The 22086-nt window shown below is 40.6% G+C and overlaps 1 protein-coding gene across 3 annotated transcripts in view; it reads right to left on the bottom strand.

Annotated features, from left to right (window-relative positions):
- Window positions 1-1234: 1234 nt before the first annotated feature.
- The window catches only part of METTL22 (methyltransferase 22, Kin17 lysine), a 179877-nt gene continuing 159025 nt past the window's right edge, over window positions 1235-22086 (bottom strand). For 2 of the 3 annotated variants that reach the window (XM_088466909.1, XM_088466907.1), the window contains exons 10-11: window positions 10866-11031; window positions 1235-4103 (exon numbers count right to left, since the gene is read on the bottom strand). In XM_088466909.1, coding sequence (XP_088323035.1) covers window positions 4068-4103; window positions 10866-11031 — 202 coding nt within the window. In that variant the 3' untranslated portion in view covers window positions 1235-4067. The remainder of the gene's footprint in view (window positions 4104-10865; window positions 11032-22086) is intronic. The other variant, XM_088466908.1, reaches the window with a different exon arrangement.

Below are 22086 nucleotides of genomic sequence, written 5' to 3'. Positions count from 1 at the left end.
ATATATACACTGTGGTAATGAGGAAACAATTCAATCAAGCCAATGGTAATTGTATAAACATTGTTTAATTATAAATGCATAAAATAATTATGGGATAAAATCATAATTCCCTAATATCATAAAATCGGTCACACATATAAGCTTATATGAAAAAGAGGGGGGGTGATGATGAAAAAAAATTATATATAAATTGAAAAAGTAAAAGGAAAAAAAATGGATATTAATAAACAGTTGAATGTCTCTCAATGGAGTAATTCGGAGAGGTCTTATTTGGCATGCCCTTATTCCTCTGAAGAAACGACCAGCTAGTGAGGTTGAGAAACGCTTCAGAGGCTGAGGAGCTGTTTGTTTTATTCCTCTGGATCACGGTCATTATTGCGGCAGCTCATGACAAGCTGCCCCAAATACGCTGCGAAGCATACCCATTCACTGGTGAGAAAGTTACCTACTGGACACAGATCGAGGTGACCGCCGATTACATCTGAAAATATCCTCACCAGTCCCCGTCACATGTGTGGACTATGCAGGTATGTTAAATGGGGAGACGGCATGCAAAGGAGCAGACACGGCCGCAGGTTCCAAACATACTAAAGTCCGTTTTTGGTTGCTGCAGCAGTCTAAAAATACATTATATACCTGCTTCCGAAATAAATAAATTAAATTAAAGACCAACACTGGATGGTTGCAAACCCCTGGAGCAGGCTATTCCGATAGAAGAGGAGGGAAAATTATATATTGGTGCTCTTAGCACAATTACTAACTATATGTTAGTTATAAAAGTTTTATTGGACACAATACTTTGGATTTTCAACAAAGGGTATATAGCTAATTTGTGCTATGACAAATAAGACACTTTTTACTTTTGTTTCCGAATTACTCCATTGAGACATTCAGCTGTTTATTAATATCCATTTTTTTTCTTTTACTTTTTCAATTTTATATATAATTTTTTTTCATCATCACCCCCCCTCTTTTTCATATAAGCTTATATGTGTGACCGATTTTATGATATTAGGGAATTATGATTTTATCCCATAATTATTTTATGCATTTATAATTAAACAATGTTTATACAATTACCATTGGCTTGATTGAATTGTTTCCTCATTACCACAGTGTATATATTAGTGGAGACACGACTATTGCGAATCGTTATTCATAACTTGTGTGCGCTCCCTGCCTCTTTCTTTTGTTTTTCCATATACCCATTAGAGGGGCAGTCTATCCCTCACAAGCGAGCAGCATCAAGTTATGAATATATAAATAGAGTGTTTGGCGCCCATTTGTAGATCTTTTTTTCTTCTTATACTGCGCATGCACAGTAAAAGGGCATTGTGACTTATGAGTTGGACAAACATCTTATGTTACATCAGCCCCATGCAGAGATGTATTAAGCATTGGAGACACATAAAGCGGAGAAGTTGCCCAAAGCAACCAATCAGCTTCTGTCAAGTTGCCCAAAGCAACCAAACAGCTTTTGTGAAATGGCAGGAGCTGATTGGTTGCTTTGGCAACTACTCTACTTTATCTCTTCCCAAAAAGCCTAAATGGAGCAAGAAAAACAGTGATGTGACTTATTTTTATTTTTTCCTCCATGTATATTCTAGAGCATCAGCAAATCCAACAAAACTAGGAACAAATTGATTTAACGGGAGTGCACCCTGAAATGCACTTGGAAAAAAGTGGACTCACTTACACACAAAGTATCATTAAAGGTCTGCAGATTTTGTGCTTTGTAAATTAAACTTTCCGCTGTCCAACACCTGTAATCAGTAAAAGTTCTGGCACAAGAAAGGATCAAGTAAAGTAGGAACAATCAACCTTTAATTGAACCATTTTATTTCTCCAGTAATGCTCCACCAACCAACTGATAGCAATCAGCAAATGTGTCAAAAAAGTATTAGTTAATAGCGGTGAAAATACACATCTGCTGTCAACTGCTATCACCATAGTAACTAATTAGATATTAGCCTTCATCAAGGTGTACTAAAGAAATCAAATATGTTTTCTGTACCTTATAGCAAACTTGTACTGTTTACACTTGTTATTAGATAATCATGACAGTGTCAATCAAATATATTTGCTTTGCACTCTGTTGGTCTTTCCAGTGCAGTTATACCTTCCTAAGTCATGACAGTGTCTTGATTTATGAATGTATGATGCAGCAAAATAATTTAGTGATGTGGAGTTAGGATTGCTGGTAATATACATTTTACAAATGTTATGAATAGTTACGCAGAGCATCTTTCACAAAACACTAAAGTATAAACGAGATGTAGAAAGAGGTATAGGTTACAGTTAAAAAGAAACTTAATCATCAGAAAACACTTGATATATTTTGCACAACAAAAATAAATGAGGACAATAACTTATCCATATTAATATTTTACTAATCTATAATAATAATAACACAATCAAACAGAATGCAACTTAGGCTGAAGGTGCCTACACACTTAGCGATATTTTACACGATTTGCCTGTTTCCGACGCATCGTGATGACAAATCGTGTAAAATATACTGAAATCACGATGCCGATGTGTGTCTCCACAGGTCGTACATCACATCTTCAGATCTGCCGTGCTGTAGGGCAGATCTGACAATCTCAGTCAGGATGCACTGGAATAGTTAGGAGGCACGATAAATCGTTTGTCACATTGGACAGTTTTTAACACCAAATCGTGCCCACGACTGCCGGGGAGAGTTCAAGGGGAAATTGGACACCATGTCGGTTCGTGAGCACATCGCCAATTGTGTAGGCACATTAACTTTTAAAGTAAAATGTAACTGAAAATGTCAGCAAACCATTAACTTAACACTCAATGCAAACAAAATATTTAAAACAATGTCAAATCTAGGTAAACCAATAAAATGCCATCTTATTACAAAACTAATAAAAAACACTAATAGTTTTTGCACAGTTGAGAAATGTATTTGTATTATTCTCAAATGTTTGGTGCAGTTTGTGAGCCTTTGCTCAGAAGTTGCATATCTTTGTGTTACCACTGGAGAGCTACAGCTGCCTAAGATAGATGAAGCTGGCTGTCTTACAATAACTGCGTACCAAACTGCAGACCGCACTTCCGATGTCTGAAAATAAAATATATACAGAATTCAGGACAGAATGACAAACTAATACTATGAGTTCTGAAGATTTCCTTGCCTGCAAACTGCTGCTGTGTTATGCTATCTCATACTTGCTGATTTTTGTAAACCTCCTCCTCAGGAGTGTCCCAGAGAGGAGTTGCAGCTGTTTACTGTGGTGGAAGCCCCCCCCCCCCATTAAGCCCCACCTCCACCATATATTGGCCCAGCCTGCTCCTCCTGTCATTACATCATCAGTCTCACTTCACTAGAAATTGGGTGGGATGCATGAGATCCACCCACTCTTCCGGGGAACTACCCTAAAAATCGGGAGTCTCCTGTACATTCCAGGAGAGTAGTTAAGCATGTGCTAAATTAAACCATTTGCCTTTTATTTCCCTACTATTTTTAAAATAGTAATGAGGAACCATCATACAGATTATTTCATATAGCATCTTCTAGGTGTCTTGTGGTGTTCAGAAGTGAAGAAAACAGATAGCAATTAGGCTCTTGTACACACTGTGAAGTGTAAAGAAGTAATTTTGTACAGTATCTGGAACAAATCATGTTGTAATGCGAGGGATGCAAATACATGCAGAGTAAATACTGGCTGCTGTTGTATGCAGCCCACAAATATTGGAGATTTCAGTTTGGACACGCTCCTTTCTCATCTAAATCTCTGCATATTTTAAGTCTGCCCACCCGCAGGGCAGCATGGTTTTGCCAAGGTGCAAAGTTCCTGGCTCTTTTGCTTTGATCCCAACTCAGAATCAGCCCAGAAGAGTGACTAGTTATGTTTCCTTTAACATCTGCTGCCTTTTTATGCAAATGTAGGCCTAGCACAGTGGTGTTAATCATGGTGTCCCTTGCTGGCACTTTATTGCTGTGGTGCTCCCAAAACATTGGCTTCTTAAGTCAGCTCTTCAGCATTCCAATTTTAAATATTCACTTTTGTCTTAATACTTGATGGAAATACATCGTATAATCATGTAAGGGATGCAGCAACGACTTTCCATAGCTCCTATTGAAGAGAAAAAAAATAGATTTAATGAATAATATCACAATTCACTGTTCATGCTTTATTAAGTACTGATATTGAGGCCAAACAGACAAGAAAGCAATTGCCTTGTAAAATATAAAACCAAAAATACAGCTCCTTTAGTTTCAGGAATTTTTACACCTCAACGATTTGCCAACATTTTTATAAAACATTTTTATATACATTTTTTTTGCATTACAGTACCAAGAGATTTTAGCATTTTTTTACATGCTAGATACATATCTGGTGAGATAAAGATATGTCCAGTTGCATCTAAAACGTGCCATGTATGGCGTGAGTCCCGCGACCGTGAATGGGTACAGTGTCGGGTACGCACACATGACCCATAGGATTGCATGGCGCGATGCGTGCGCACGTTTGCAGCACGAGCGGCAAGGATGCAAGAGGACAAATCTGTATTGGTACATGTTTCTCATTGTAAGTACATTATAAAACGTGGAGAAAACAGACAATAACATAGAAAAGAACAGTTTGGATTCTGACAAAGGTTTCGCTACACAGTTAACGGAAACATTACCTGTTTACTAACATTTATTCATTTCTATTACTGGGTTACGTTTTTCCTGTGAATCTGCGTTATTTTATAAAAAATTGTTAACAACACACTTCAACACGGCACTGAACTTTCTTGCTTTCACATTTGGATGTAAAAAATTTGGGTTTGGCTTATGGCATGATATGGTCAGGGCCTAAGTGTGAAAATCTCAGTTAGATACTAGTTATCATTCAAAATTATACTATACGGAAGTAGGCAGTGTAAATAGTAGAGATGAGCGGTTCGGTTTTACTCAAATATGTTTGGATATTAAAATTCGGCATCTCATTGGCTATCCAGCTCTCACGTGTTTTGGATAACCAATAAATTAATCCAAACTTGCACTAATTTTGCTAAAAAAGTCAAAACCGAACACCTACTCTCTAGTAAACAGTACCGTAAGTGCGCACTGCCCATTGCAGAAATATTATGGCTATGTTAAGACATTAGGCTACGCACATGAGAAAAATCACCTACTCATAATCTGATGAATTGGACTATTGCAGGCCAGTCCATTTATCTCCAATGTCAAGTAAGAGCAAATTTCTAGTATCCCGTTATTCAGAGTAACATGCACGTTTGCTACATTTTCAAGCATAAACGACATTGATATACAGTAATGCAATAACACACAATAATAATGTCTATTAAAGATAAACTACCATAGCAGGTTATAAGAATTATTTTTTGTGGTGTATGCCGTTTAAAAGAAATACACTGACCGTTTAAGAAACAGCAGTTGCGAAATGGTTTACTTAAGGTTTTTTAAATGATTTATACATTTTACAGTGTGCCACGGCAACCACAGTCATGATATAGTGAGCAGAGAGGTTTTGGAATGCACCTCTGAGCTTGGTGAGAAGTTTTAGAATGCCCCACTGCATGGTGTCATCCACCCCCCCTCGTTTTATTACATACCATGCGGAGAGAGGTGTGGGTCGGTGTCTGTATTTGGCAGCCATTGTCAACAGCATAATTTTTTGTTTTTTATATGCTCCACCTAGTGGTCAGCCAGATATAAGTTTAGTTTGAACCCCATAGGCTTCCACCAAAGCTCCCCAATGCACCCTGGGTATATGATGAGACAGACCCACCATTGTACCTTATGTACTTAATTAAACAGGTTCAGCTATATTTTCCCCTTTGTTACGATGGTCGAATTTGACTTACACTTGCTATCCTTAGATCTGCTGACAGTTCAGAACTTAGTTATGTTTGTGTGTTGATTGTCAGCACATTATGTATACTGTAGCTGATTTTCATATATGTATTTCACGTTGCTTGCTTACACTGCCATACCTTACTGTACAGTATCTATTTCATGTTTGCACTGCATGAAGTGCAGATTATATTCACATTTCTTTGCTTGTTATTATTCCAGATTTACCAATTAATTTTATGAATCCTGTTACTACAATAAAACATTATTCTTCAGATTTTCACATCTAGTTTGGATTTATTGAAAAGTAGGAGTGGTTATGCTGTCTGTCAACTTATATTCAGGCCGTAGGGAAGTATATAGAGAGGACTGAACAGTCATACTACAGATGTGTCCTACTACCTCTAGCCTCCTTACGCATTAAACAGTCCTTCTAGTCGCTGCATGCCGTGGAGACTCTGTAGCGGCAAACGTCTTTTCGTGCAACTTTTTACCTTCCAGTGTGTCTTTTTTGTACAGCGCTGTGAATAGGACGCACATGCAACTTCTGGTGATTAAAATGATTTGCGGCATGCCTATATTGTTTGCAACTGCTGGTGTATCTGCATGTGAAACGGTACGTTACAGTGTCACAGCAGTTGACACTGTAATGTAGTATTTTGCATGCACACAAAATATAGGCATGATGCATATCATTTTAATCAGCAGAAGCTGCTTGTGTGTCCTATTCACATCACTGCAAATTTGATGCACTTGAAGGTAAAAAGTCGCATGAAAAGACACTCGGCACTACAGAGTCACAGGGAGCTCACACGTTATGTGTAACGCGACTTGTAGCGCATGGAGGATAGATGTATGTGGACACAAACTGTAGTTTTTCTTCCAGAGAGATTATGAAAAGATAAACTACAATGATTTGTAGGAGAATAGCTAAGAAATATATATGACAGATGCATCCTTAAATAGGTACTTAACATTCTATTAAAAGAAAAAAAACCTTCTCTGTGGGATTGCTGCTTTAATGTAAAAGCAGATAAATTGGAGATATTACAATGAAAATATGTAGGGATACTGTACAGTGGGTGTAGTAGGTATTACCAAATCCCGACAGCGGCAGCCCGGCAAGGGTGAAAATCCTGATCGTCCCTAAGGTAAGTATCGCTAACCGAATTCCCCCCCCCTACCTTAGGGATGCCTAACCTCCCCCCCAAGTGCCTAACCCTAATCTCCCCTGTAAGTGCCTAAACCTAACCCCCCTTCCCCGCCGCCTAAACCTAAGTCCCCGGGGGGGTGCCTAACCCTAACGCCTCCTTCCCCTAGCCTAACTCTAACCTCCCGGGAGGGGTGCCTAACCCAAAGACCCCCCCAGGAGCCCTAAATCTAACCCTTCCCCCCCGCGGCTGTCCGCGCCCGGCATCACTTCGATCGGGATGCCGGGCGTCGATCTTCCAGCATCTGGTTAATGGCAGGTGTCTAGATTTAGACGCATGTCATTAGTACCACGCTGGGATTAGAACGTCTGGAATCCGGCGGTTGGTATTTAGACCGTCGACTTCTAAACTCCATCCCTGTACAGTCAGCATCCCGGCGGCCACAATGCCGACGCTGATATTACCTAGCGCCGCAATCCCGACGCCTGTCATAATCCTGGCGCCAACATCCCGACCGCCAGGATAACGAAGGTAAGTAGCGGGGTGGGGGGGATTAGGGTGCGGGGTTAAGAACTAGGGGGAGGGTTAGGTTTAGGGTGTGGGGATGTTAGGGTTAGGCACCAAAGAGGGTGGGGGTTACAATAGGGAGAGGGGGAGGGTTAGCATACCGAACAATAAGTGTCATTATGCTAGCTCTGTCGGGATGCTGGTGTCGGGATTCTGACAGCCTGGTATCCTGACTGTCAGCATCCCATACTGATTCCTATTTTGAATATGTAGCATCAGTAAAGTATATATTCCAGTTTCTGCATAATTGTAAGTATTGTACCTATGTTCTAACGACACAATGCAGGAGATTTCACAGAAATCTCCAGCAAAGTGCTAATTAGAACTTCAGTTCGCATTATCATCAATGGGGACTACGGTCTGACCCCTATGTACCAAACTCCAAAAAAGTGAAGCTTTTCAGAGTTTGCTCCAAGTAGTTTACACCATCTTCAGATTGTATAAAGGGCCCGATTCAGAGATGGACGCTAATGTAATCGCATCTGCGATTAAATACGTAACGCAGCAGCGAAAATATGCTAATCTTAGCATAGATCAACCGAGCATAAAGATGACCACTATTGCTTTCTTGCCTGCGTGCGACGACGCATACCCATGAAAATATCGGTAACATCGTCTGCATCTTACCCTTGCGGAAGGTCTGACCTGTGCAGCCTTGGGAGCTCTTCTGACATGCATAGCTGCATATGCATTTGCAGTGGTTAATTAATGCACGAACATGTAACAGCGTTTAAACGGACAGGCACACCTGCGTTTTTCTGACCACTCCCCCTTATCACGCCCAAATGCTGACAACCTGTCATTCACTTTGTGATGGGATTCTCTGTGCGTCCATAATCGCAATGTGATCGCTGCGCTCGCGCAGTGTGGTGCATACACATGTGCAATGGCAAACAATCGCTTGATATGCGTGAAAATTGCATTAGCATCCATCTCTGAATCAGGCCCAAAGTGCTTTAAACCTGTGAAGGCTTAGGAGCAGGAAAGATATCTTTTGACCTCTCTCGTAGCCTCCAGCCGGCTCCGGATGATGGCACTGTACGCATACGCAGCCTCAGCTTCCACAGGAGAAGTCTTTCACTTCTGTGAAAGACTCATATAATTTGCTGGGGATGTAACTGGCAGAGACACTGGTTACCGCAACCGCTGTCCTCGCGAGTTCCCCTTTTTGTACATTAAAAATGAAAATATCCTATGCGATATGAATACGTAATAACCGCGTCTGTTCCGCGATTATTAGTACATAAACCCCTTATGCACATACTGTATAATACCATTGCAGGTCTTTCCACTGTCCAACATCTGTTACAATTACTAAGTCCTGGCAGCGGGGAGAATCTAATGCTGGCTATAAATGACTGTGAAATCCTCAGTGTAAGACTTTTGTCAACATTAAGGCTTGCCAGCAGAAGTAAGCAGGGCCAGATTAAAATGACATGGGGCCATACTGGTTCAGGGACCCACCCGTGTATGTATATGCCACGGCCGTTGCAGTGTGTGTGTATATATATATATACATATATACACTGTATATACACACACACACATATATATACATACATGTACACACACACACACATGTACGCATACATAAAGATCACACATACATATAGAATACTTTGAATTTGCTTCATCTTACTATGTCTATACCCCCTACTGTACAAATGACAATAATACATGCCAACTCTAGTTAACAACTATGTGTGTACAAACACCCCCCCCTACATAAAATTAATATACCACCCACCACTCTCCAGGTACCTACCACTACTTTACAGTCTCTTTTTCGAGTCTTGACTTTGCACCATGCATTAAGGCACTGGTGGACACTGCGCACCCAGAACCTGATGGCACCCCATTCCCTGTTCGCCCGCCATCCACCCAGGAGAGTGTCAGAGTCACAGAACCTTACCTGCAGTATTTGTCACAATGTCTGCAATGTTGTAACAGTCAACAACTCTGCTACATGCAGCGCTTTGAGTGCCCTCGATAACACATGCCCCCTCCTCCCTACACGCTGGTAGCTGCGCCAAGCAGGTTATAAAATTGTATGTATTAAAAGATATGCCAGTGCTGGATAGCAGGTGGGTTCCCTAGAACCCATCGGGCCCCAAGCAGCTGCCTACTTTGCATGGGGATTGAAAGATCTACAGTAAAAAGATAGACAATGTCTAGATAGACATCAGATGTTAGACAGTCAATAGGTCGAAAGGGACAAAAGGTCGACATACTACAGGTTGACATGTAAGTCGGCATGTGCAAATGGTCGACACATTTTTTTTTCTAACCTGATCTTCACCCTAAGCCTCCCCTTGGTGCCTAACCCTAACCGTCCCTTCTAGTGCCTAACCCTAACCCTCCTGTAAGTGTCTAAAACTAACCATCCCTCCTGGGGCCTAACTCTAACAGTCGGGGTAAGTGTCTAACCCTAAAACAAACAAAAAAAATCATGTCAACAATTTTCATATCGACCTTTTGTCCCTGTGGACCTACTAACTGTCTAACATCTGGTGTCTATCTAGACATTGTCTACCTTTTTACTGTAGATCTTTAGACCGGATCCCGCCTACTTTGCCTTGTGGATGATCCGCCCTGAATATGAGTACTAGAACACAGTACACTGCTGGACTAAGCAAGCAACAGCAGTCACAGAAAAGAGACTTACACATAAGGTGAAAATATTATTGAAGTAGGAACAATCAACCTGTAGTTGAACTATTTATTTTTCCAGTAATACTAACCAATTAATAGTCATCAGCAATTGTGTCAAATACTGTCAAATGCTGGATGGTTACTTCAATGTACAAGCACAGATACGTTTGAAATAGTATAATGAGAATACGTTTATTGAAAATGTGTAACATTCAGTACAGTGAACATGTTACAGTATCACAGGATAAGGTACTTTAAGTAAACAACTGCACTCTTTCATGTGCAGTCCTTCTTTGCTGTTCATTAAATCACAATGAAAAGCACCATCTGTTGTCCTTTATTACAAAGTATATAAACGACAGGATGGATTATGTATGCAAGTTGTGATAAGGAATTTATTTTCAACTGTAAATTTGAGGCAAATGCATACTATATATATATTTACTCTTATCACAAATATGTATGATTGTTTTAATAAAACATGAATTCAATAGTTATTAACAAATGGTGAATATGTTCATCACACCACTTGTAGGTTAGCTTACAAACATCTGCATTGTTATAATAAAAAGGACAATGCAGAAGATCCTACAACTCAAAATGTAATAAAATAGAAACTTTACGTCCCCACCTTTTCCACAGGATCATACATAACTTACCAGGTGTTCTCGCTCATAGCTGAAGAATTGTGGAAATACTGGTTTGATTTCCATTGCTGTCCATTTTAGTTTTCCATTGCTGCTGTTCTCAAAATTATTTAAGCAATTTCGAAAATGATTGTAAGCATCACATGTTATGTCCATATGTCTTAGGGTAAAGTTAAACCTAATAGAAATATAAAATAAACATTCAAATTAATAGGTTTACATATTTTCATCATCAGAATTTGGTACTGTTAACTCTTCTCATGGTGTCCTGCAATTGTTTAATAAACATACTGAGAGAGTTTGTAATTTATACCATATAACACATTTTAGTACACATGTTCCTGAACAATAATGAAATTATGAGAAAATTACATGATGGAATCTAGAAGCGAATTGGCCATTAGCTCCAATAGCAGTTTTGCTGGAGGCTGCTGGATATCATGGGGGCACCTTCCAATTTGCATTTCTGAATATTATTATTTTTTTTTAAGTCAGGAGCCTGATCTGATTGGCATAGGGCTTATCTAAGTTGGAACCAACATAGCTGTGTTTCATGGGGTCTGGTTCCTCCTCAGGAACAACCACCCCATTGAATTTGCCATGCAGAGCCCTTAATAACCTCACACACTTCCCTCTGCAGCTTCTCTCTCTCTTTCCCTTGGTGTGTGACAACTTTTCAGTCTAACCCTGTGTGTGAAAGCTTATCTCCCAATCCCTTTGGCATTTGACAACTTCTCTACCCATCCCATCTGCATGTGAATTTCTCTCCCCCTCCCACCAGTCTGTCAACTTCACCTTTTTCCACAGCATTTGACAGATTCTATCCATTACCAAATTCTCTCTATATACAGCGGGTAAAATAAGTATTTAAAACATCAACATTTTTCTAAGTAAATATAATTGTAATGGGGCTATTGTAAGTAGTTTTTCACCAAATGTCATCAACACCACATGCAAAGAAATCAAACCATAGATGTCCATAATAAATGACACAGAAGTATTGAACACATGAAGAAAGGGAGGTGCAAAAAGACATGGAAAGACAAGACACCAGCTGAATTCCATCAGTAATTAGAAAGCAATCAGTGCAAAGTAATATAAGCTGGTTCAGACCCAAATGATGGCCTATAAAAAGGTTCCTCATTACCAAGGTATCACACAAGAAACATCTCATGATGGGTAAAAGCAAAGAGCTCTCTCAATACATTTGCAACCTTATTGCTGCAAAACATACTCATTGGCATTGGTTACAGAAGTATTTCTAAACTTCTGAATGTTCCAGTTAGCACTGTTGGGGCCATAATCCAGAAGTTGAAAACATAATTTCACTATAAACCCGGCCATGACCTGGTGCTCCTTGCAATATTTCTGACAGAGGAGTGAAAAGAATTATCAGAAGAGTTGTCCAAGAGCCCAGAACCACTTGTGGAGAGCTTCAGAAAGACCTGGAATTAGCAGGTACAATTGTTTCAAAGAAAACAATAAGCAATGCACTCAACCCCCATGGCCTGTATGCACGCTCACCACGTAAGACTCCACTGCTGAAGAAAAAGCATGTTGAAGCTCGTTTAACATTTGCTGCACAATATTTGGACAATCCTGTGAAATACTGGGAGAATATAGTCTGGACAAATGAAATGCCATAATACACACCATGGCACTGCACATCACCCCAAAAACACCATACCAACAGTGAAGTTTGGAGGTCTGAACATCATGGCGTGGGGCTGTTTTTCCGCATACGGTACTGGCATACTTCATTTGATTGAAGGAAGGATGAATGGAAAAATGTACCGAGACATTCTTGATAAAAATCTGCTGCCATCTACCAGGATGCTGAATATTAGACGAGGGTGGACATTTCAACAAGACAATGATTCCAAGCACACAGCCAAGGACACAATCAATTGGTTTCAGAGAAGAAAATAAAGCTGCTAGAATGGACCAGCCAATCATCTTACTTCAATCCAATTGAAAATCTATGGAAAGAACTAAAGATCAGAGTTCATAGAAGAGGCCCACGGAACCTTCAAGATTTGAAGATTGTTTGTGTGGAAGAATGGGCCAAAATCACACCTGAGCAATGCATGCGACTAGTCTCTCCATACAGGAGGCGTCTTGAAGAGGTCATTACCGACAAAGGCTTTTGTACGAAGTATTAAATAAATTTCAGTAAGCGTGTTCAATACTTTTTTCCTGTGTCATTACACATTATTACACACAACTTAATTTATGGACATCTATGGTTTGATTTCTTTGCATGTGTGGATTGCATGGGTTGTTGCTGACATTTGGTGAAAATTTCATTACAATAGCCTCTTGCAAATATATTTACTGAGAAAAATGTTGATGAGTTCAATACTTATTTTACCCACTGTATATTAATACCGGTAAAGAGATGCATTATTAATAATCTTACAAGGAGAACCATTGCTGCTATGCTAAATGCTGGAAATTTTAATATTTATGTGAGATAGTATTTTTGAGTGCACATTTAGTTTATTGATATTTAAATTATAAGTGATTGTATATGATTAAATACATGACTGTGTCCAGAGCCGTCCATGATCTGCAGAACTGGTTTTCATACTATACTTCAGTTATTTCCATCTGCTGAGAACAGAGTGATCATTGATGACAGCGATTGCGCTGTTCTTTACCTCAATGTATGTTAGCGTATATTCAAGTAAAAGTATTTTAATTATTCCACTCCAGTATTTGCCTATTTCATATATATATATATATATATATATATATATATATATATATATATATAAATGAAAAAGGGGTGCACTTGCCAGTCTTCTTAATAAAGTAAATTTATTACATACTAGCAGAAGCCAATATACACTGGTTTATAGCATCAACGTTTCGGTCCTATCCAAGGACCTTTGTCAAGATACTTGACAAGGGTCCATGGATAGGACCAAAACGTCGATCCTGTAAAACAGTGCATATTAGTTTCTGCTGGTATGTTTTAAATTGACTTTATTAAGAATACTGGCGAGTGCACCGCTTTTTTCATTCTTCTGTGTGCATGGACCAATTTGAATTCTACAACGTGAATGTGGACCTCTCTGGATTATATATATATATTATATATCTTAGCAAGGATAAAAGTATATCACCATGCACAAATTGTTAGTCCAGCTGTTAGTAATTAATGTAAGCAAGTCCTTCAGTATTTCAATAAGGTTCAACTGTTTGCAGCTCCCTTCAGGGGTTACTTCAATAATTTATGGTCAAAGAAGAAAGTAGGGTGCGCATCACAGTGAGTTAAAATGTTATATTAATTTTCTTTGATCATATATATATATATATATATATATATATATATAAAAAAAAAATAAGAGATATGGCAAGACCTTACCTTTGTTATCTCTATTTCTACGAAGTCCATAGGGATCCACAGGAGACCTTGGGGTATAGGCGATGACGTCAGTCTCGGGCACCTCAACAGTTGAACTTGTGCTCCCAGGATGCACCGCGCCCCTCTCCTATACCCCGCCCCAAGCCAAGGCACCTCAGTTTTGTAACAAGCCAGTGGCCAGAGGAGAAGAGAGAAGGAAGAATCTCTGGAACACAAAAGTATCACACTCTCACATACAGAAGAAGGAGATGGAAACCGGTTACCAGAACACAGCCCTACTGCAGCACAGGTGCGACAGGGTGGGAGTCCTGTGGATCCCTATGGACTTCGTAAAAATAGAGATAACCAAGGTAACGTCTTACCATATCTCTTATTTTCTACTGCAGGGTCCATAGGGCTCCACAGGAGACATTGGGGATGTCCCAAAGCAGTCTCCTTAAGGGTGGGGATGCTCCTGTGCAGAGATGAGAATCCGCCACCCGAAGGAGGCATCATGAGAGGCAAAGGTATCGAATGCATAATACCTTAGGAATGTATGGACAGTAGACCAAGTGGCTGCCTTACACAGCTGAACAGCTGAGGCACCACGACGAGCTGCCCACGAGGGACCCACAGACCGAGTAGAGTGAGCTTTGACAGAAGACAGAACAGAAAGGCCCTCATGAATGTAAGCCTCTGATATTGCCAGGCGAATCCAGCCTGCCAACATCTGCTTAGTGGCAGGCCATCCTTTCTTTCGGAAACCAAAAAGGACAAACAATGAGTCTGACTTCTGAAATTAGTTGGTACGGTCCACATAGGTCTTTAGAGCCCGTACCACATCCAAGGAGGCCTCACCAGCTGAGAGGTCTGGGGAGTTAAAGGCTGGCACTACAATTTCCTCATTAATGTGGAAGCTGGATACCACCTTAAGCAGGAAATCAGGGCGAGTACGAAGAACCGCCCTGTCCCTATGAAAAATCAGAAAGGGGGGACGACAAGAAAGAGCCCCCAAATCTGATATCCTTCTGGTCGAAGCAATGGGCAGAAGAAATACAGTTTTAAAAGTAAGCCATTTAAATCCACTGAGCCCAGTAGAGCCCTAAGGACCACAGTCAGATCCCACGGAGCAACCGGTGGGATAAAAGGAGGTTGGATGCGAAGCACCCCTTGCATAAAGGTATGTACATCCGGAAGGGTAGCAATCCTACGGTGAAACAGTACTGACAGGGCAGAAATCTGCACCTTCAGAGAAGCAAGGCGAAGACCCTGACCTAAGCCCGCCTGTAGAAATGCTAAAATCCTGGATAATACAAATGTTTGAGGATTATAACCTCTGGGGCGACACCATTCCAAGAAAGTGTGCCACACTCTGTGATAAATTCTCGCAGAAGCAGGCTTGCAAGCTCTGAGCATGGTGTTGACCACCGAGCTAGAGATAACCCTGGAACTCAAGAGGGCAGTTTTAAGAGCCATGCCGTGAAAGGCAGACGACTCAGGTCTGGGTAGAGGCAAGGACCTTGCGATAATAGGTCCGGATGCCGCGGCAACAGCATCGGAGTGTCTATTGACAGACTCTGAAGATCTGCGTACCAGTGACGTCTGGGCCATGCTGGAGCTACCAGCAGCATCAGACCTCCTTCCTGTTTGAACTTTCGGATTACCCAAGGTAGAAGGGAGAATGGAGGGAACAGGTACACAAACCAAAAGGTCCATTTGACCGACAAGATGTCCACCAGCAGAGCTTCCACATTTCTTGGATCTGTACCTTGGCAGCTTGTGGTTGTGCCGAGATGCCATCAGATCTATTTCGGGAAGGCCCCACTTGTTTTCTAGAAGTTGAAATACTTCCTGATGAAGTGACTATTCCCCTAGGTGTATGTCGTGACGGCTTAGGAAGTCCGCTTCCCAGTTTAGGACTCCTGGAATAAACACCGCTGATATGGCTGGGAGATTCACCTCTGCCCAAGTCAGGATTCGGGACACTTCTACTAGTGCCGCCTGACTTCAAGTACCTCCTTGGCGGTTTATGTATGCCACTGTGCTGGTGTTGTCTGACTGGACTTGCATGGGATTCCCCTGAAGTATGAGCCATGCTTGTTGAAGAGCCCTTAGAACTGCACTTAGGTCCAATATATTAATTGGCAGCAAGGACTCCTCCACTGTCCACCTTTCTTGGAAAAAGTGTGGACCTGTTACTGCACCCCAGCCCCGTGGACAGGCGTCCATCGTCAGGAGGACCCACTCTGGAGTCCAAAAGGGGCGGCCCTTGGTAAGGTGACTTGTATGAAGCCACCAAGTCAGAGACAGACGTACCTCCGGAGACAGTACCAACGTCTGCGTTCTTATCCGGCGTGGAGATCCATCCCATCTGGACAGGATCAGTGTCTGTAGAGGCCTGGAATGGAATTGGCCATACTCCACCATGTCGAAGGTCGACACCATGGAGCCCAGCAACTGGGTGATATTGGGTGATAATACCCTATGTTGCTCCTGACATATATTAAATGATCCATGGCAACAGTATCATCTCCATTTCTCTGGTTAATATAAGTAATATAATACGTAAATCATTTTGGTAAGTGGTATAAGTTACCCTTATTTTTCATATAAGCGAAATACTAATACCAAGCTATGCACAATAATAAATCCCCAATGTTCTAATAGGTGGGATTCAACTACCCAGTAGTGATCATATACAGTATATACAGAATTTTGACTTTTTTTGAAATATCTGAGGTATGTAGATACATTTTTTTTTATTTTGAGATCCAATGCCATTGTTCAATTATGCAGTATGTATTAGACCACCGTGTCAATTAATGAAAACTAAGAAGTAATACATATGTTATTCAGGTGTGAAATCTGCCATCTTTTACTGAGAACCAAGTGTTACCTAAGAATATCCATCGTTCCAGTATATTTGAGACCAACTGGAACAATATGTATTCCTTTATGTGAAGGCACAGAGGTATGAAAATGAAAATTGGGTATTGTTAAACCCTTCTTTGGGCATAATAGTTATTGCTATCCTCAATTTGACAATCCTGTAGTTATTATTATTATTCATAATTTGACAATTCCTTTAACTTCTTCTAAAATGTTGTGACTCTCAATTCCTATTAATATCAATGTAAAGAATTCTATGTATAGTTTGTTAAACTGTTTATTGAAAATAAGTGGATAATGTTCCTACTATTTGCATATTTTAAATATAAAAAAATATATACATTCCATGTATGCAGTAATTTGTGTGACACCCTTCTTATGGATTTTTTGTTTCATTTTTAAGATTAACCCCTGAAGAAGTCGAAACGCATAGGGTAACTGTGTTTTTGATCCTAATTCGGTGACTACACCACTACACATACATGCTTTAAACCTAAGGGTTAATCGTCCATGTTCAAATGTGGAACCTAATCAGCACCATCTAAAATTGTATTGGTACTGTACAAAATGTTTTTTATTGTAATAAATTGTGTATTATGTTTTTATAAGGGTGTCAACAGCTTTTTGTCCACAAAAACTACTAGGTTTTTATATGTGAATGTTTCTATACTTCAGTAGTAGTATTTTGAAGTGTTTACCCAGAACGGCCTTTTCTTAATTCTCCAGTAAAAACTGTAAAAGTTACTTAAGCGCTCTCTCACAGACCTTTATATGACTCAGGGACAGTACTCTGGTCCTCCTGTTGAATTCTTGATTTCTTTACTACAGATGGTACTTGAGAATAATCATTTACTTTATGCTCATGAATTTTTTATGCAACTGTCGGGGACGGCTATGGGCCCCCTCCTATGCAAAAATCTACATGGATCAGTATGAAAACAAATTTTTTCTACCGCACTATGGGGACAAGATAGTCTACTTTAAATGTTTTATTGTCAACATTTTTGTCATCTGGCGTGGTGATAAGGACTCTTTTCTCAAGATGGTTGAGACTCTTAATGGTTTGAATAGCCCAATACGTTTCACAGCATCTGTCGATCAGGATCGGATGAATTGTTTGGACGTCTTGGTCTTTAAGAAAAGCAAACGGTTGGCACACACTCTGTTTCGTAAACCGACCGATAGAAACACACTCTTGACACCGACAAGCCACCATCCCTATGCCCTTAAAAACAAATTACCAACTTCTCAGTTCCTTCGTGTTCTAAGGAACAATTCTGAATGCGATCTGGCTGAACTCCAATTGGAGGAAACCAAACAGAGATTCCTGACGAGAGGATATGTTGTCGAAAATTGCCTCACCAGGGCAAGAAAGATCTTCAGTGGTGATGTGCCCACTAGAGGGACGGAAAAGAATGACAGGATGATCCTTGGTGTCAGATGCGACACTAGATTACGAGCAGTACAACGCTCTATCAGGAGACATTGGCCACTTGTTGGCACTGATTCCAGCTTGGGGAATGTTGGGACGACCTCACCCCTATTAAGTATCCATCGGGGTCCTAATCTTAAGGATCTATTGTACAGGACAAATATGGAACCGACAACTTCCAGTAGGGCTAACTGGCTAACTACGAATAAAGGGTGTTTCCGGTGCCTGGGATGCACAACTTGTAGAGCACTCCTAGTGGGGAAATCATTTCCACATCCACATAGTGGGCGGCGGATCCCCATACAATACCGTTTGACCTGCCAATTGGATTACATTATATACTTTCTATTATGCTCATGTGGTTTGATGTACGTGGGTAAAACCACTAGAACCTTTCAAGAAAGAATGACACAACACCGGTCAGACATTAGATTGGCCTATGAAAAGAGGAATACCGATAAACCGGTGGCGATGCATTTTTTTCTGTTGAAACATCAAGTGTCATCGTTAAAGTGTATGATGATTGATCGAGTACCACCACTCAGAAGGGGTGGTGACCGTGGCCTGATTCTGCTGAGGAAAGAGGCTAGATGGATACACAGACTCGACACAATATCGCCTTAGGGACTGAATGAACATAATCATTTAAATATCTTTTTGGATTGAGTTCTCACCTAGTGATTGGTCGCGTAAGAATGAGGGTCCTCCGACAGTTGCATATTTATTTATCTATATTTTCTTGATTGAGCATGATATGCATTTAGAATTTAATCGAGGGATGAAATCATTCTTTGATTATCTTTATACTTATTTTTGATCCAGGGGGGTTGTGGGGGTGTGTGTGTTTGTATGTAGAGTATGTTTACCCTTATTAATATTTGTTTTTATATTTTCATATTTCCAACTTTTGCACTATGTTGATGAGCCTCTCTCTAAACCCTGTAATAGCTATTAGGTATATTTACTATCTATAATTCCAGTACATGATCTTTATTTTGTTAATACACCTATAGGGCTGTTTAAAAACGCTTATGGTGTGTTGGTTCCGGCTTAGCACATGTTGCCCTTTCTTTAGGGAGCCATTAAGAGGTGAGACACTGTACTTCCGGTGTTTGGAACACATCGGATGACGACTTCCGGTTGTGGTGTAACGCAAACCGGAAGTACCGCTAATTTAGCCGAGAGGTGGTTTCCCCAAGCTGGTACAGCGTGTTTGGCATGATTTAAGGTTGGTACCATGATTCAGCCCGCTTGGGGATGCCAGGGAGGATAGATCAGTATACTTGGTATGCTGTTTATTAAAGTGTTGGTTTACATCATTTGCCCCATGATTCCACTGTTTGGGGGTGTGGCTACTAATTAGCCTTGGGGGTACAAGAGGAGGGCTCAGCATAGTGTGCAACATGGGTCTATCTTGGTGGTTTGGGATGTCTGTCCTGAGGAATGCTATGTCTGTTAGCTGAAACATCAACTTGTGACAACCTGCAATTATGCAGTAAGAAATAAATTACGTTTTTTGCTACTGATGGAAAGTCCCTGGTGAGTGCACCTTGATTATTATCTTGGACATGTGTTGATGCTGCCCTGGAGGAAGAATTGGGAAGCAACCCAGGCGGATGTTTTAAAAACTTTTTTTGTGTGTGCCAACCGATCTTTTGGACTAATATATATATATATATATATATATATATACACACACACACACACACACACACACACACACACACACACACACACACACACACACATCCGAAGCAGAGTAGCACTCACTTCATAGACGTGCAACTGCTGGGGTGCCAATAAACTCAGGCTTAGTCCACCATGGAAAATGCCATAATATCCAAATAAATCAGAGTGCACTCACTAGGCTTGATTTTCAAATGGTTAAAAGTATTCAATATTTTATTCTTCCATAGGTGCAATAAGACAGTTGTCCCAGGTCGACGTTTCAGCCCATACAAGGGCTTTTCTCAAGACCCACAATCTGCAACAAGATCAGCCATAATGTAGATGCAACCCTTAATAGGCATCTGCCCGCTATAGTACAACAGGAAGTGACGTTATCGTCATCAAGTAATAATCAAAAGTCACCCCTGCTCCTGCATACACTCAATCACAATAGTTGTAATCAAAACAAGTCTCAGCGGTATTACCCCATGACACCTAAACTCACCATGAATCCAAACACCCGCTGCATCCCGCTCCACTCGCAGAGCTCAGCAGCCGGGTCACACGTCACATCCGGTGACTTAGAATTGCTGGAACGCAATGCCTAGCAACTCAGTGCTAGCTTGCGTTTCACAGCCGCGTGGTAAGAGGAAGAGATCTTACAATGATCTGACTACCAAAACCAATAGCCTATAGAATGGGCAAACATCTAAAGGGACTCAAATGCATAGCAATACATCAACACCAGAAAATTTAAAATATAACACATACATAACAGACAATTACAGTTTTTTAATTCCTTAAGCCTGATCACCGATTCATAGAAAACTATCCATAAAGGACAATACTAGCACAAAATAGAATCGCTTTTAAAGTGACGATCCCCAACACTATAGTTCACATCTGAACAGTGAGATCACATAAGCTATATACAAAATCTCACAAAAAAAATTGAAAGTGGGTTCATCTCATTCAGCCCCTTTGGGTAAACGGTGTATCCACCATGCTTCCTTTTTTAGCAATATAAGACCATGATCACCTCCCCTAATGAGTGGTGGTTTCCAGTCTATGATCATACAGCGAAGTGTAGATATTTGGTGTTTCGCCTGCAAAAAATGTAGAGCTACAGGTTTATCGGAAGTCCCATTACTATTAGCCAAGCGGATTGAAGACCTGTATTGGTTCATTTTCTCCCGAAATGTGTGAATGGTCTTCCCAATGTAAATCAATCTGCAAGTGCATGACAACATATACACCACATGATCCATCAGACAAGTTAAACGATATCTAAGATAAATCCTCTTTCCTGTATGAGGATGACAGAAAAACTTGCCAGTAGTCATACCACGACATGTCGTACAGAACAGGCACTTGTAGCAACCTTTTTGTTGGGTTAGCCAGTGTCCCTCATTTGCATATCAGGTCTTAAGAGGGAATCTTTTAGATTTGGTCCTCTCCTCACACTCAGCAATGTATTCTGACCTTGTAGCCTTTTGAACGCCGTGTCACTGGTCACCAACGGCCAGTGCTTCTTGACTGTCCTCTGTACACTTTTAAAGCCTGTATCACAATGTGTATTAAGGATCATTTGATTGCATGACCTATCGATAGTTCACATCTTTAGATCTCTTGTGGAATATGTTTTTAGCCCTGGTGAGGCACTTGGCTACCACTTTGGATTGATAGCCCCTTTGGATAAATCTCCGCTTGCACTCATCTAGTTGGACTTCTGCTCTCGTGCTATCTGAATTATTCCTCAATATACGAAGGAACTGTGAAATGGGTAATTCCATTTAAGGGAATTGGGATGGTGGCTCGACGCCCTCAGTAGCGTGTTCCTATCAGTTGGTTTCCGATAAAGGGTATATTCCAGTGTGCACCCACTTTTCATAAGT

Source organism: Taudactylus pleione, unplaced genomic scaffold, assembly GCF_031769625.1.
Source record: "Taudactylus pleione unplaced genomic scaffold, aTauple2 ptg000066l, whole genome shotgun sequence".
NCBI classification, from domain to species: domain Eukaryota; kingdom Metazoa; phylum Chordata; class Amphibia; order Anura; family Myobatrachidae; genus Taudactylus; species Taudactylus pleione.
Note: the sequence above shows the minus strand (reverse complement) of the source record. Positions and strands in the feature narration are given on the sequence as shown.